Raw genomic sequence first — 12,913 nt, forward strand, 5'->3', positions numbered from 1 at the left:
CGGATGTGTAATTTAATTTTTGTACCATCCACTCCACTAGTACTCGCTAGTATATCTGTGTTTATGTTGGCTGTTGCTTTTGCCGCAATTTAGCATTGATTTGTCATAACTGTTTCTTTCCTGTATTGTTCAATGTTCGAAATTATTTGTTTAAAGTTATAACAGTCTGATACAAAATATTGTTTGAGCTTGTTTTAACTGTGGTGTATTATTCCTATACACATGATTATAACACAGATACTGTGTCATAGAGGATCTGACAACATCCCATTAGGGGTCAAGTTCTGGTAACCTCTATACTATAGAGGATCTGACAACATCCCAATAGGGGTCAAGTTCTGATGACCTTTATACTCACTGTTCTTTATTCACTTCAAATGCATTTTCTTCACATAGCTACATGCATTTATGAAGTGTTGATAGATCCTCCATGAAATGGAGCGATTATAATATAAGACTCTTTCATATGTGGATATGAAGGATAGGGATATTCTACCCGATGGTCACAAAATGTAGTAAAAACCGAGGCTTGACGATGGTTTTGCAACATTTTGTGATCCCGAGGGTGGAATATCCCTATCCTTCATATTCACTTATGAAAGAGTATTTTTCTTTCAAACCTCGACGTTTTATTGCAATTTTACAACTATAATATACCGCCATTTTGAAATGAACTCGAAAATACCCACGGCTAGAGGTCAATTTTTCATACATGAAAAATAACGTGATATTTTCAACAAGAATTCCGTTGTTTCGTCTTTTATAATAGAACTAGTCAAATTTGTGAAGAAAAAAAACTGTTAAAATTTTAGCGAGGAAATAGAAATTTTGTTGACGTCACGAGGCTTTATTGCATGGGTAGCCATACAATACAGCCTCAGGCGGCATGAGTTTATGGCCCTAGACCAGCCAGTATTACACACGTAGGTATGAAAGAAAAAACAATCTATAATGTGCATATTAATTACAAGAAAAGCATTAGTCAAAGCACGCCATCCTGAACAATGCATCATAAGGGCAATGACTTTCGCAATGGAATATTGACTTCGTCCTTCTGAAAATCGAAAACCCGAGTCAATATGCTATATATTGAACGTCACGTGACCATGTATTAGTCAGTGAAAATATTGGAAAATCACAGTATAAACTGTATGTGATTATTAATAAATAGTAAAGAGATATTAAAACTACTTTAATCACGATACAATCTTTATTTACATAACATTCCATCCGTTCCTGAATTCAGACGCATCATATTCACTCAATTACACTGTATTTAACATCATGTAAAAAGAAAAGTTCAACCTTCTGACTATAGCGTTATTAATTTCCGGTTCTACTTGATTCCTCCCCACTGCACGAATGCCAGGAGTCTTCGCGCGGTTCTTTGCGATTGTTTACTTTCGGTTTCGAGTCAACTTCAACATCATCTCCTGGACTCATCACAGCATAACCGCCACTACTGTTGTCCTCTGTTATCAATACAGACGCTCGGAACAGTTCAAAGAACAGATAAACAGGGGTATTGATCGAGCGTTCCTTGTCACTTTCGCTTTGTCTCGAATGTTTGTAATGTATGATAGATTCGGAACTCCTCGTCACCGTCAGCGATCCGTCACAGCCGTCCTCAGATCGTCCTGACTTCCGGTAATGATCTATCCGACCTAGATGGCTTCTTGACTCTTGTGACTTCATGGACGTAACATTGTTACTCACCGAGAAGATCTCAGGGGCGGTAACTCTTAATGCCTGCGGACTAAGACTACTCACTCCAAATGTCACGTGATAGTAGTGCGGCGGATCAGAACGTGAACCGGAAGTGTTCGGTTTTAATTCAAATTTTATTTTATCTCCAACCAGAAGTGGCTTCTCCAATATACACACTGCAGACGGGTGTTCATTAGATAACTTTGCTTTGCATTTGTTGTCTTCCATTACGATGTTTTCGCCATATATGTCGTGAAACGATATCTTCCTGGAATTAGTTGCCTCTGAAATTAGAATAATCATCAGTTTATAAGACTCATCACATTATAGCGGCGTATGATATAATAATACTATGGTAAGAAGGTTTTAATACATGAAAATGTGAAGAAACTACAATGATTCTATATTTCAAGTTCCTTTACAGATTCGATCCAGCTGTACTGGCATGAATTTGCTGTATCGTGAATAGTACATATATATATGCCAGTCCGACCGACATCTAGAATTGCAGGATGAGTTATTTGCCATCGAAAAGTTTTTTTCGGCAAGAAATATTCGAAAAAATGGTATAAATTTAGTCTTTCAATGTATGCCGAAACATGTTAGATTCTACATACTTCGTTTTTATATTCGAAACGTATTTTTATATCGGTTCCGCCATCGAAAAAAAAAACCAATGGGTTTCACAAGATCGTGTCGTTCCGATTTAGTAAAATTTGGGCTGGCTAAAACTTTATTAACTATTGAAACAAGATACAGTACAACTGTTAGGTTCCAATAAAAATGTGATTAAAAAGGAATGGGACGAGTTATTACATTTTCAGAGCGAAATATAAGGTTTGCTGGCGGAAATATGTTGTTTCATTATTTTAACGTCCTATTAACAGCCGGGGTCATGCAAGGACGGCCTTCCATGTATGCAGTGGGTAGCATGTGTGAAGTGCGAGGTGCGTGTATTCGGGAGACTGCGGTATGTTCATGTCGAGTGGAACTGTTGACCCTTTTATAGTGCTATATCACTGAAGCGGAAATGTAATTGGTAATAAAAATTTAAAAAAAAAAATCGTTTGGTGCTTTAATAAAAAAAAACATATTTACCAAGGCGAACATTGGCTTTCCCAAACTTGATGTTGACATATATCCAGACAGGCCCAGGGTCGATAGGACAGGGTATCGTATCATTCGTCTTGCAGGAGAACTTGTCCTGACTACATGATACAGTAACCTCGAGTTCCGTCCTGTGTAACCTGATTTTTCCCACTGTCCTGAAATGGTGTTGTGAATATGCTATACGTAAATTTTGACACGTGAACGGATCCTTCTGTGTGAATCCTACATCTATATGGCTACTTCCGTCAGACAACCGGATGCGATATTGTTGGTTACGGTCAATAGGTGTCGCACTAAACAGACATCCGCCCGAATAATCGTGGTGCCATTCTGCTTCCAGGCCATCTTTTCTCACACGAATATTCTCCCCACAGATCTGTGAAATCATCGCTCCACTACCTACGCCCGTTCCGTCTGCCATGTTGTCTGCATTCAAATATTCGATATCCCTGTTAATTCTGAAAAAAAAAACATTATGTGCAATGCATATTTGTTTGATAGTGAAACTGTATGAGACACATTGATATTCAACTCTATACTACATTTCTTGTGGAACATTGTGAGTGTAACATTGTGGCTAGAACGAATATATAAAATGTACATAAGCAGCCTTCTTCACTTTCCAACAGAAGACAACATTACCTGCCGAGCAGCCGTTAGAGCTACAATATTGTATGCATATTGACGTCTCCAACGAAATATTGATTCGGTTATCACAACATAGTGCATGTTGTATGATCGACTTATTTTTGAACAAATAAATATATATGACTATGGTTGATAACTATTTAATTAAGCTTCACATGGCCATACTAGATCGAAAGGTAAAAAAATAGGGCGTGTCTAATATATGATGAGGTGACAATTACATGACGTCATGATTGCATGCGGCGTAACCTTGGTGTGCATTGTCGATAACGTCTTTAATATTGACGTACAGTTGACGGAACCATGTTCATGTCGCAGTGGAAATGCTGCAGTTAGGACTAATATCTCTCCTTTTTCTTTTGTATACGAGAAAAAGAATTATTCCCTACCTATAAGGGTGTGGCAAGCCTCGGGTTGGACGTTCATGAATTACCTTTTGGGTTGTGATTTCGTTGTCACATCCTGTCGGTAGGAAAAGACTACATTAATTTAGAGGTCAATACACTAACAAACTGAAATATATTGCGGTATTCAGAGACGGACAGAAATTCGCTGCTTCACACTATCACAGAAAACAAACTCACACAATGTGGATGACATTATAATGATATAGTGTTTCCAGTGGCACCACGATGTGCTTTCATATGACAATTGTACGCAATGGAAAGGATTTATATTATAACATCCAGTAAAAGTATACCGAGGACAATCAAATTACACAAGCACTGCATTTGATCTTCATAAGTCATCATATACGTTAGAGTGGGGTGCAGAACTCAAAGGTAAACGTTAATAGTTCCAACTATTGAACTCTTGTCCTGTTTACAGTGCTACGTAATGAAGCATACATTTAACGACAAAGAACAGGACAACACACACGTAGGGAAGTGGTGATGATAAGTACATACTTCTACAAAGTGTGAAAGCATGTTATGTTTTCATTTAATATTAATGATAAAAAATAAAAAGATGGTGATAAAGATAACGAATGATTTGTTTGTTTGATTTATTAACGTCCTATTAACAGCTATGGTCATGTAAGGACGGCCTCCCATGTATGCGGTGTGTTGCGTGTATGTTGTGCGAGGTGAGTGTACTGGGAGACTGCGGTATGTTTGTGTTGTGTCTTCTTGTATAGTGGAACTGTTGCCCTTTTTATAGTGCTATATCACTGAAGCATGCCGCCGAAGACACCAAGCAACACACCCCACCCGGTCACATTATACTGACAACGGGCGAACCAGTCGTCCCACTCCCTGTATGCTGAACGCTAAACAGGAGCAGAAACGAATGAAATGATGATAGTGGGTTTATGTAATTATTACTAATGTGAATATAAAAGTGAGAGCTCATCATCTTTTATTTGTGTTAAAAAAATTAGAATTAAACTTTTCATTTGTGCATTCAAACACTAAATAACACTCATACAATCATGATAAGGACGCTATTGTAACAAACCAAACCAAATACTGATATATAGGACCTAGGTATACTGTGTACACATGTGTTTACCTTGGTACACCAATACAACTAGTAGTGTATTCGACAAAGACAGTGACATGGCATGTACAGTCGACTGAGCACATAGAACCGACCCGATAAGATTTATACCCAGGTATGACGTGAACGGTCTCCTAGCCAATCAAATCATGTCACTGCAACCAGGAAGTACCTTTTTTTCATTTATATGTTATTGTGGGTTAAACAATGTCTGTTGTGTTTGTAAACTGTGTACAAGGGTGTCAGACAACATACTAATGCTGTTTTAACGCAATAGAAATACTAGTAAATTTATATGTTGGTTTGGCCTAGTTACTGCCCGTTAAACACTAGAATATTTAGTAAATAAAGTCAATTACTCGATTAATTAATATAATTGAGTCTTATGCACAATGTAATATATATGTTTGCCCGAAATAGCATGTCAATTATTTCGACCGTTTCCATGATTCAAATTAGGCATAATAAATGAAAAGTGAGAATGAATATACATGCAAATATGCAAATTGTTGAATACAAATTACTTTTTTGTTATAATGTATTTAAAATACAAATACGAAATAATGGATACAAAAGTTAATATATATAGACATCATAACCAATACAACTAAAAATAAAATGTTTTAATATAGATGAAATGTATCGAATAAAAATAAAGAATAAAGCGATGTTTGACCTGTCAAACGAAATTATCATAAGCTTCACTGTTTGTTACACTACATTTATATATGATTCGGTCTATCGACGATGATCATGACTATTTGACAACACGTGTCCTGCCAGACAACAACCATGTAAATAATCATTGGGTTCAACAGACCAGTATTTATCTGGGTAAAACGATCAATACACTTATCTATAGCTGCAAACATACCCGATATGTTAGTTTTAACCGTAACAATGATAGCACGTAGGCCTGTCTAGTGATAAATCAAATTCAGGTAGGATCAGACGGTACACGAAATACGAACAAAATATACCTACACACATGTGCACAAATGGTACCTATTAATGGAATAATCATTAGTATAGACTTTGTATCGCGTAAACATCCAAAGTTTCCATGCACAATGCAGGGAGGTGATTGGAAAGGTCAATACATACATATGAGCCCAAACCGTGTACATATAATATTGAAGTTGTTAAGTATATACTAAATCCTCCATTTGGTACGACATCATATTGCACATGAAATAGTCAAAATGTCATAGTATATAATGACAGACTCAACAGTAAAAACGTAATTACGAACGACGAGATATCACAACCGTGTAGTTAACGTAAGCAGAATGTACACACGAGTTATTTACATATCACTCGTAATGGAGTTACAAACAAATAGTTCCGGTATTTCAAGCAAGACATATCTCACTATCACGGTCCATTTAATACATGTACATAACATACAACACGTGAAATGCTGATTTACTTCTCTGTTGTTATATGTACGTAAAATAAACTTTAAAAAATGAAATGAAAATTCGGTGTGACTTAATATACCTACTGCTTGTACCTTGACCAAAATTGTTAACCACTTCATATAAATAAATATCTTATCCATGTTTGACAGACACAATAGATGATACCATTTGATCATCAAGAACACGTTTGTATAGGATAATGATAAATATAATTAATGACATACATTACCGAGCAGATCTCTGTCCCCACTATGTACGGCCGCCAGGTCTTAACATTGGTCTATACCTATAAAATTACCGAAATAGCATTATGGGTACATCGATAAAGCTTGACAAGAATAACAGAATTCTTAAGGTGCAGTTCAGGTGATCGGAATTATGTATCGACCTAATAGTTTGTTTTTCAGAGGAGTATGCCTAATGTTACATCTGTACATTAAAATGTAGTATATGGTGCAGTTTAGGCAACCGGAATTATGTATCGACCTAATAGTTTGTTTTCCAGAGGAGTATGCCTAATGTTACATCTGTACATTAAAATGTAGTATATGGTGCAGTTTAGGCAACCGGAATTATGTATCGACCTAATAGTTTGTTTTCCAGAGAAGTATGCCTAATGTTACATCTGTACATTAAAATGTAGTATATGGTGCAGTTCAGGCGATCAGAATTATGTAGCGACCTAGTAGTCAGTTTTCCAAAGGAGTATGCCTAATATTACATTAAAATGTATTCAATCTGATTAAAATACAGATCCTTATTATCACTACGTTTGATATGAGGATCTGACAATATTGAACGGGGGATAAGGATCTGTATTTCAATCCGATTGAAATGTGTTATATACAGGTACTATGCTCTCACGTATAGTTTAGTACATTCTTTATACTGTCAGCTCTGTCGTTATAAGTATTCGGTGACATACGTATGCCATAAATCCTCCCAACGCGTCAATGTATGTATGGTAAACTTTACACAATACCTTCAGTTAGAAACACAAACTTACTTATTGATGTAAATGTTATTTTATATATCATATAAACATACTGCTGATGTTTGTATGATCAGTTTAGCAAACTTCAGTTCATATAGCATATGAAAAAATATAAAATACAAAACAAACATATAGGCAAAAGTGAAACGTCGTGGTAGAACATATATTTTGTTAAGATAATTAAATCTTGGCTAGCATGACCAGTTGCATGAAACTACTTTGAGAACTTGCCGATTCATCCTTAAAACTTACAACTCTGCAATCATCGGCTTCGAATTCATATTCACAAATTAACTAGGTCATAGTGAAAGTGAAGGCTCTGTGTGCGATAACATATAAGGTATTTAGTTTTGATGCACAACACATACCAGGAGAATGTCGCCATCTTCGCGATGATGAGATGTTGAGTAAAATGAGACATTAAAGTACAAAGTTGTTTGTTGACTATTTCATGTAGTTTTCCGGTTTTCTGGCTGTATTAATACTCAGCTATCTACAGTATAAAATAATTTACGATGTAACCAATGGAAGTCAATCCTTATTTACATACTATTTCATTATAAGATTAATATAAATGGAAATCTCATTTATCTTCTAAATTGCACTAGAACATCAAAGATAGCATGACATCACCTATTCACTAGATGAAAACAATGTTATATCGATAACTATAATTGGTAGATGATTCGTTAAACATACTGATTTAAACGATCTCCAACGCTATAATTTTGCATTTTACCCTCACTGGTGGTATAACCACTCCTACATAATCTACTGCAGCCTTTGGATAAGAGGGAATAAATTAATTAGCATCCTATTAACAGCAACTTTCAATGTAAGGACGGCCTCCTATGTAATTTACGAGGTGTGTGTTGTGGGAGACTACGGTATGTTCGTGTTGTGTCTTGTTGTACAGTGGAACTACTGAAGCATACCAGCGAAGACACCAAGCAACACACCCCGCCCGATCCCAATATACTGACAACGGGCGAGTCAGTCGTCTCATTCCCTTTATGCTGAGTACTAAACAGGAGTAGAATCTGTACTGTTTTAATGGTGTCGTCGTTAACCTTTTGTTCGGATTACTAAAGAATGGTAGTAATGAGCAAATCGTACATAACGTGAATGAATGTGATGTTTATACCTGATCTTACCAAGAGTCAGACAGGCCTACAGCTATCAGAGGGATACTTTTCTGCTGTTTTAACTACGATTCTATAACTACTCCGGTGTATCACTTATCGGGGGTACACCGGACTGTAATCCCCCAAACGTCCACCCGACACTCTTCAGCACGGAGGGGGTTTATTTACATGGGATTAAGAAATATTTACTTTTACCACGACAGGCGTTTACTGACACTGATAAGCTGTTTGACCATCGCCTTACCGGACTACCAGCAAATTATTTATATAGCTACATGTACATAGTTTGAACTATCCATAAGCACATCCTTTTAATTTTACTACATTAAATATGCATGAGTTACATAATCTTTACAATAATATTTAAAACCCGCAATGTTCGTACCTATTAACCATGCGGATTTAAATGTAACTTGCACTTGATTTTTTTGTTTTGTATCGTTCAGATATTAATTTTTAATGATATGATTATTACTTATTTCTATACTTGTGTAGAAGTAGATATAGAGTTAGAAATAATAAACGCTGTATATATAATACGCAAGGCGAAATTCCGTATGTACTCTTCTGTCCAAAATACTCGATAGATCTTTATCGAATAGTAATTCTGCCATATAAGCCGTTGTATGTTCATAAGTGAACAAAAATATTGACATATTATTTTTTTCTTTAGTAAACCATTGAAACCTATCAGGTTTGATGAAGAAAACTGGGGAATCATCCACAGCGTTGCATAACTTATAAAATATTAGTTACAACTCAGAATTTTGGTGCTGTATAAAGTCTTTGTGCTTGATGTATGGATGTTGAGGTGGAAACATATCGGAAGAAATCATTTTACAATTACTACACTATATGTAAATGAGTGTGTATTGTAGACAATTACTTGTGTTCTGATGTGATCATATGTACTAAGTTCACTAGTAGGCAAAAATATAATGTTTTTGTTGGAGAACTGCAAATTCAGTGTAATTTCAAGCTATTATTTGACAGTGTAGATTTGAAGATTTACATTACAGGTTTTATAGGTCTCATAATGTCGGTACTGTTTGGTAGTGAATACAATGAAATACTCTACTTGATTCAACAAAATGAAAGGTAAGGCGAACATAACTTTAAAGTGTTAGAGTTATAAGATTTGAATAAGAGAACTTTTACTCGTTGTTGCCTGTGCAAATCACCTTAGTGATGTTTAATTCTATATATCAAACTAATGCTAAAATGTTTGATACAATAATAATAATCATTTTTAAATGATCTTTACATGTGTAATATCAACTTTTTGTACCGACCTGTATATTTTGTGAAATGTGACATTTAATAAGGTTATATGTTACTACCTGTTTAGAAACTTACATCACTATCCGAAAAAACATATCTTCTAATGACATTAAAATTGATTCTTTATACTTCTCTCAAATACGTTAAATACACAATGTCCAAGAGACGAGTCTATCGTTTTGGTGTTATGTGAAATATGTCTAGATAAACGGTTTTTAAAGAATTTTGAAATATCCGCCGTAACCGTTCGAAGTAACATGCTCCAATATTTGGGGTTTCAAGTGTTAATGAAATGAATATTTTTGCTGTGATGAACAAGAATACACTTTTTAGATATTTTTTGTTAAATGTTTCCGCGGTCTATTCCAAATATCGATACCCTTCTCTCAACTATATACCTCCGTCAACGCGCGTTTTAATCAATATGTCTCCAATTCTGGTTAGGAGAATTTTAGAAACCATAAATCCCCTAAGAAGGCAGTTTAATGCTTAATAACCAGTCATAATACACGTCATACAGATCTACTAAAAACGACCAATTCTGGTAACTACGTTTACCAAAAGGCATCTCGATGTCTAATGCAAACGCTGTTGAACATGGCCCAAGTCAATATCTCAATATCTAAACAGAGAATTGACCACTGCACAATAATCGAATGGGTTATCAATGTATACTGTACAGACCTGACTTCATTTTGCAACACGATGCCGTACATACCTGCCAAACCATTATTATCGTTAACCTTCCCACGGACATATCCAACGTACAAAACTTTTGTCGATGTACATCAATGTTATTTTTTTCCACATAATATTTTTTCTTGTATTTTTGTTTTATTTTGTCTGTTTTCATTTTTATAATTGTTGTTTTGCCACTATCATTTAATACTTGTATGAAGTAACGTAGTATACATGCATATCTGAAAAGTTCAACGTAGTGATAGAAAACAAGAACTTAGTGCTATTGTAAAAACAATTTATTGAGTAAAATAAAAACAGAAATGTTCCACAACCCTGATGAAGGAAGACATTATAGTAAACATCATTTCTAGTATATAGAACATGTAGAAGTGGTTTGTAGACTTTAATACTTCCACTGTCGTGTAGTCCAACCTTGCTTGTAATAACCATTTTCATTGGTTTAGAAAAAATCCTAAATAAAAGACAATTTTTTTACTCGAAGACAAAGCGGCGCAATTGATCGTTATACCATATATAGCTAGCAACCAAAGCGGATTTCCCATTGGATACCAATACCTGGTATATTTACTTTGAATATTTAGCAAAATAGCAATGCTAATGTAAAAAATATTGTACAATGGCATACATCTTAAAATGTTCAATGTAAAATGTTCAATGTACATTAGCATAAACCAAGAAATGTTCAATAATTGTCGTTTACTTGATATTTTCTTGTTCATAAAAAATTGAAAGCTATTTGACTGTTAAGAAATAATGCCAGAGACGTTATTATTCGTAAAACAAATTAAGGTTCAATTGCGGGTACAAATATTTACTAGGGAACTAAATGAAAAGAAACAGTTGTTTTAATCACCAGGCACTAATTGGATCAATCTGATTAAAATACAGATCCTTATTATCACTACGTTTGATATTGAACGGAGTGGTTATAAGGATCTGTATTTCAATCAGATTGTAATTGGATTACTTTATAATGAATTCCGTGTATTTTACATTCTCACTGAAAGTGAATTCATACACTCTAACTAAACAAAATGTAAATCCCTGTAAAAAGACCGTTATATATATGTATTTGTTGATAAAAAAGCATTGCATTTATTTTTTGTTTGTTTGTTTGATTAATTAACGTCCTATTAACAGCTATGGTCATGTAAGGACGGCCTTCCATGTATGCGGTGTGTTGCGTGTATGTTGTGCGAGGTGCGTGTTTTGGGAGACTGCGGTAAATTCATGTTTTGCCTTCTTGTATAGTGGAACTATTGCCCTTTTTATAGTGCTATATCACTGAAGCATGCCGCCGAAGACACCAAGCAACACACCCCACCCGGTCACATTATACTGACAACGGGCGAACCAGTCGTCCCACTCCCTGTATTGCGTTTATATCACTGCCTATAATATTAGTATATGATAACGACATAACAAATTTATCACCTTATAAAATGTTTTGGTGACAAAATTTTGCCAATTATCCAACAAATATCTTCGGACAAAACATATCACTAGTGACTAAACTTAACAGAAAAACCAATCAATTGTGATTATCTTGAATACAAATCTTCGTCCATAGATAAAGTCATTGTACTGAATTAATATCCCAACATAAGTAACACTTTTATGCATCTTAAATATTTCCTGGGTTGTAGAACAACATCTGATTGCAATGACATGTTACATAATTTTGGCTTTAAAGCTATGTTCATTATACGTATGACTAAGCATATTGACCCATTCCCTTTAAAATGTCTCTGACATCGATTTTGGTAAATAGGTTAAAATGAGATAACCCTACAATACTCTATCGCTGTGTGACTCGTAAGTGTCAGACGATATAACACTGAATGGTAACAATACGTCTAATATCGATAAAACAATTAAAAGGCATCGTGTGAATAAGGCATTAATCTCATAAATAACAATAATTATGACACTTTTGTTAAGGCAATATCATTGAATTCGGATCTCTGTACCTTTGTAGCTCCCTTGCGTCACCTAAAGATACAAGTCATGAACATAAATTTTTATTTCATTAATTCCAAGGTCACGCACACGATTTACATAAACTACAATTTTGTAAACAAAATAAATAATGCGTATTGCTGGCGTATTTGTATCAATATCAAAATGTATTCTCAATGAATACCATATTAACAAAATTATCTTTATTGGAAATAATAATAAAGTTTAGGCTTAAATCTAGGAATACAGTCAGGTACGGCGTGATCGACCATATTATATATGTACCAATCCAGCTGTATGGTAAAAAACAAAAATATATTTAAAACGTACAGCTTCAATAGATGAAAAATATCTTGTGATAGAAAATATTGTTTTGCTAACAAAATATATCTAAATCAAGCCAAAAATTATGTATTTTACAGTCTACATTCACTTTTGTGAAATAT

At 34.8% G+C, this 12,913-nt stretch overlaps 1 protein-coding gene across 7 annotated transcripts; it reads right to left on the reverse strand.

Moving 5' to 3' along the window:
• Nucleotides 1–1,177: 1,177 nt before the first annotated feature.
• On the reverse strand, nt 1,178–6,747 carry LOC138306425 (uncharacterized). 7 transcript variants are annotated; one of them, XM_069246877.1, is made up of 4 exons: nt 6,611–6,732; nt 3,855–3,927; nt 2,806–3,275; nt 1,178–1,991 (listed from the first exon to the last, which is right to left on the reverse strand). In XM_069246877.1, the coding sequence occupies exons 3-4, from the start codon at nt 3,236–3,238 to the stop codon at nt 1,324–1,326; spliced, it is 1,101 nt and encodes a 366-aa protein (XP_069102978.1). In that variant the 5' UTR covers nt 3,239–3,275; nt 3,855–3,927; nt 6,611–6,732; the 3' UTR covers nt 1,178–1,323. The 7 variants fall into 7 exon arrangements, with proteins under 7 accessions (XP_069102978.1, XP_069102981.1, XP_069102980.1 ...); XM_069246880.1 differs by having other exon boundaries at nt 3,899–3,927; nt 6,611–6,699; XM_069246879.1 differs by lacking the exon at nt 6,611–6,732 and adding an exon at nt 6,070–6,362.
• Between the last annotated feature and the right edge of the window lie 6,166 nt (nt 6,748–12,913).

The sequence above is a fragment of the Argopecten irradians genome, chromosome 13 (genome assembly GCF_041381155.1).
Source record: "Argopecten irradians isolate NY chromosome 13, Ai_NY, whole genome shotgun sequence".
Classification (NCBI taxonomy): domain Eukaryota; kingdom Metazoa; phylum Mollusca; class Bivalvia; order Pectinida; family Pectinidae; genus Argopecten; species Argopecten irradians.

What these genes read in the sequence shown, in the direction of transcription:
- LOC138306425 (XM_069246873.1), bottom strand. Translation starts at nt 6,092, where the DNA reads ATGTACACGGTTTGGGCTCATATGTATGTATTGACCTTTCCAATCACC. An exon ending in TACCATTTGTGCACATGTGT is followed by an intron (nt 3,276 to 5,949) that starts GTAGGTATATTT and finishes TTTTTTTTTCAG; the next exon opens with AATTAACAGGGATATCGAAT. An exon ending in GAAAGCCAATGTTCGCCTTG is followed by an intron (nt 1,992 to 2,805) that starts GTAAATATGTTT and finishes TTCTAATTTCAG; the next exon opens with AGGCAACTAATTCCAGGAAG.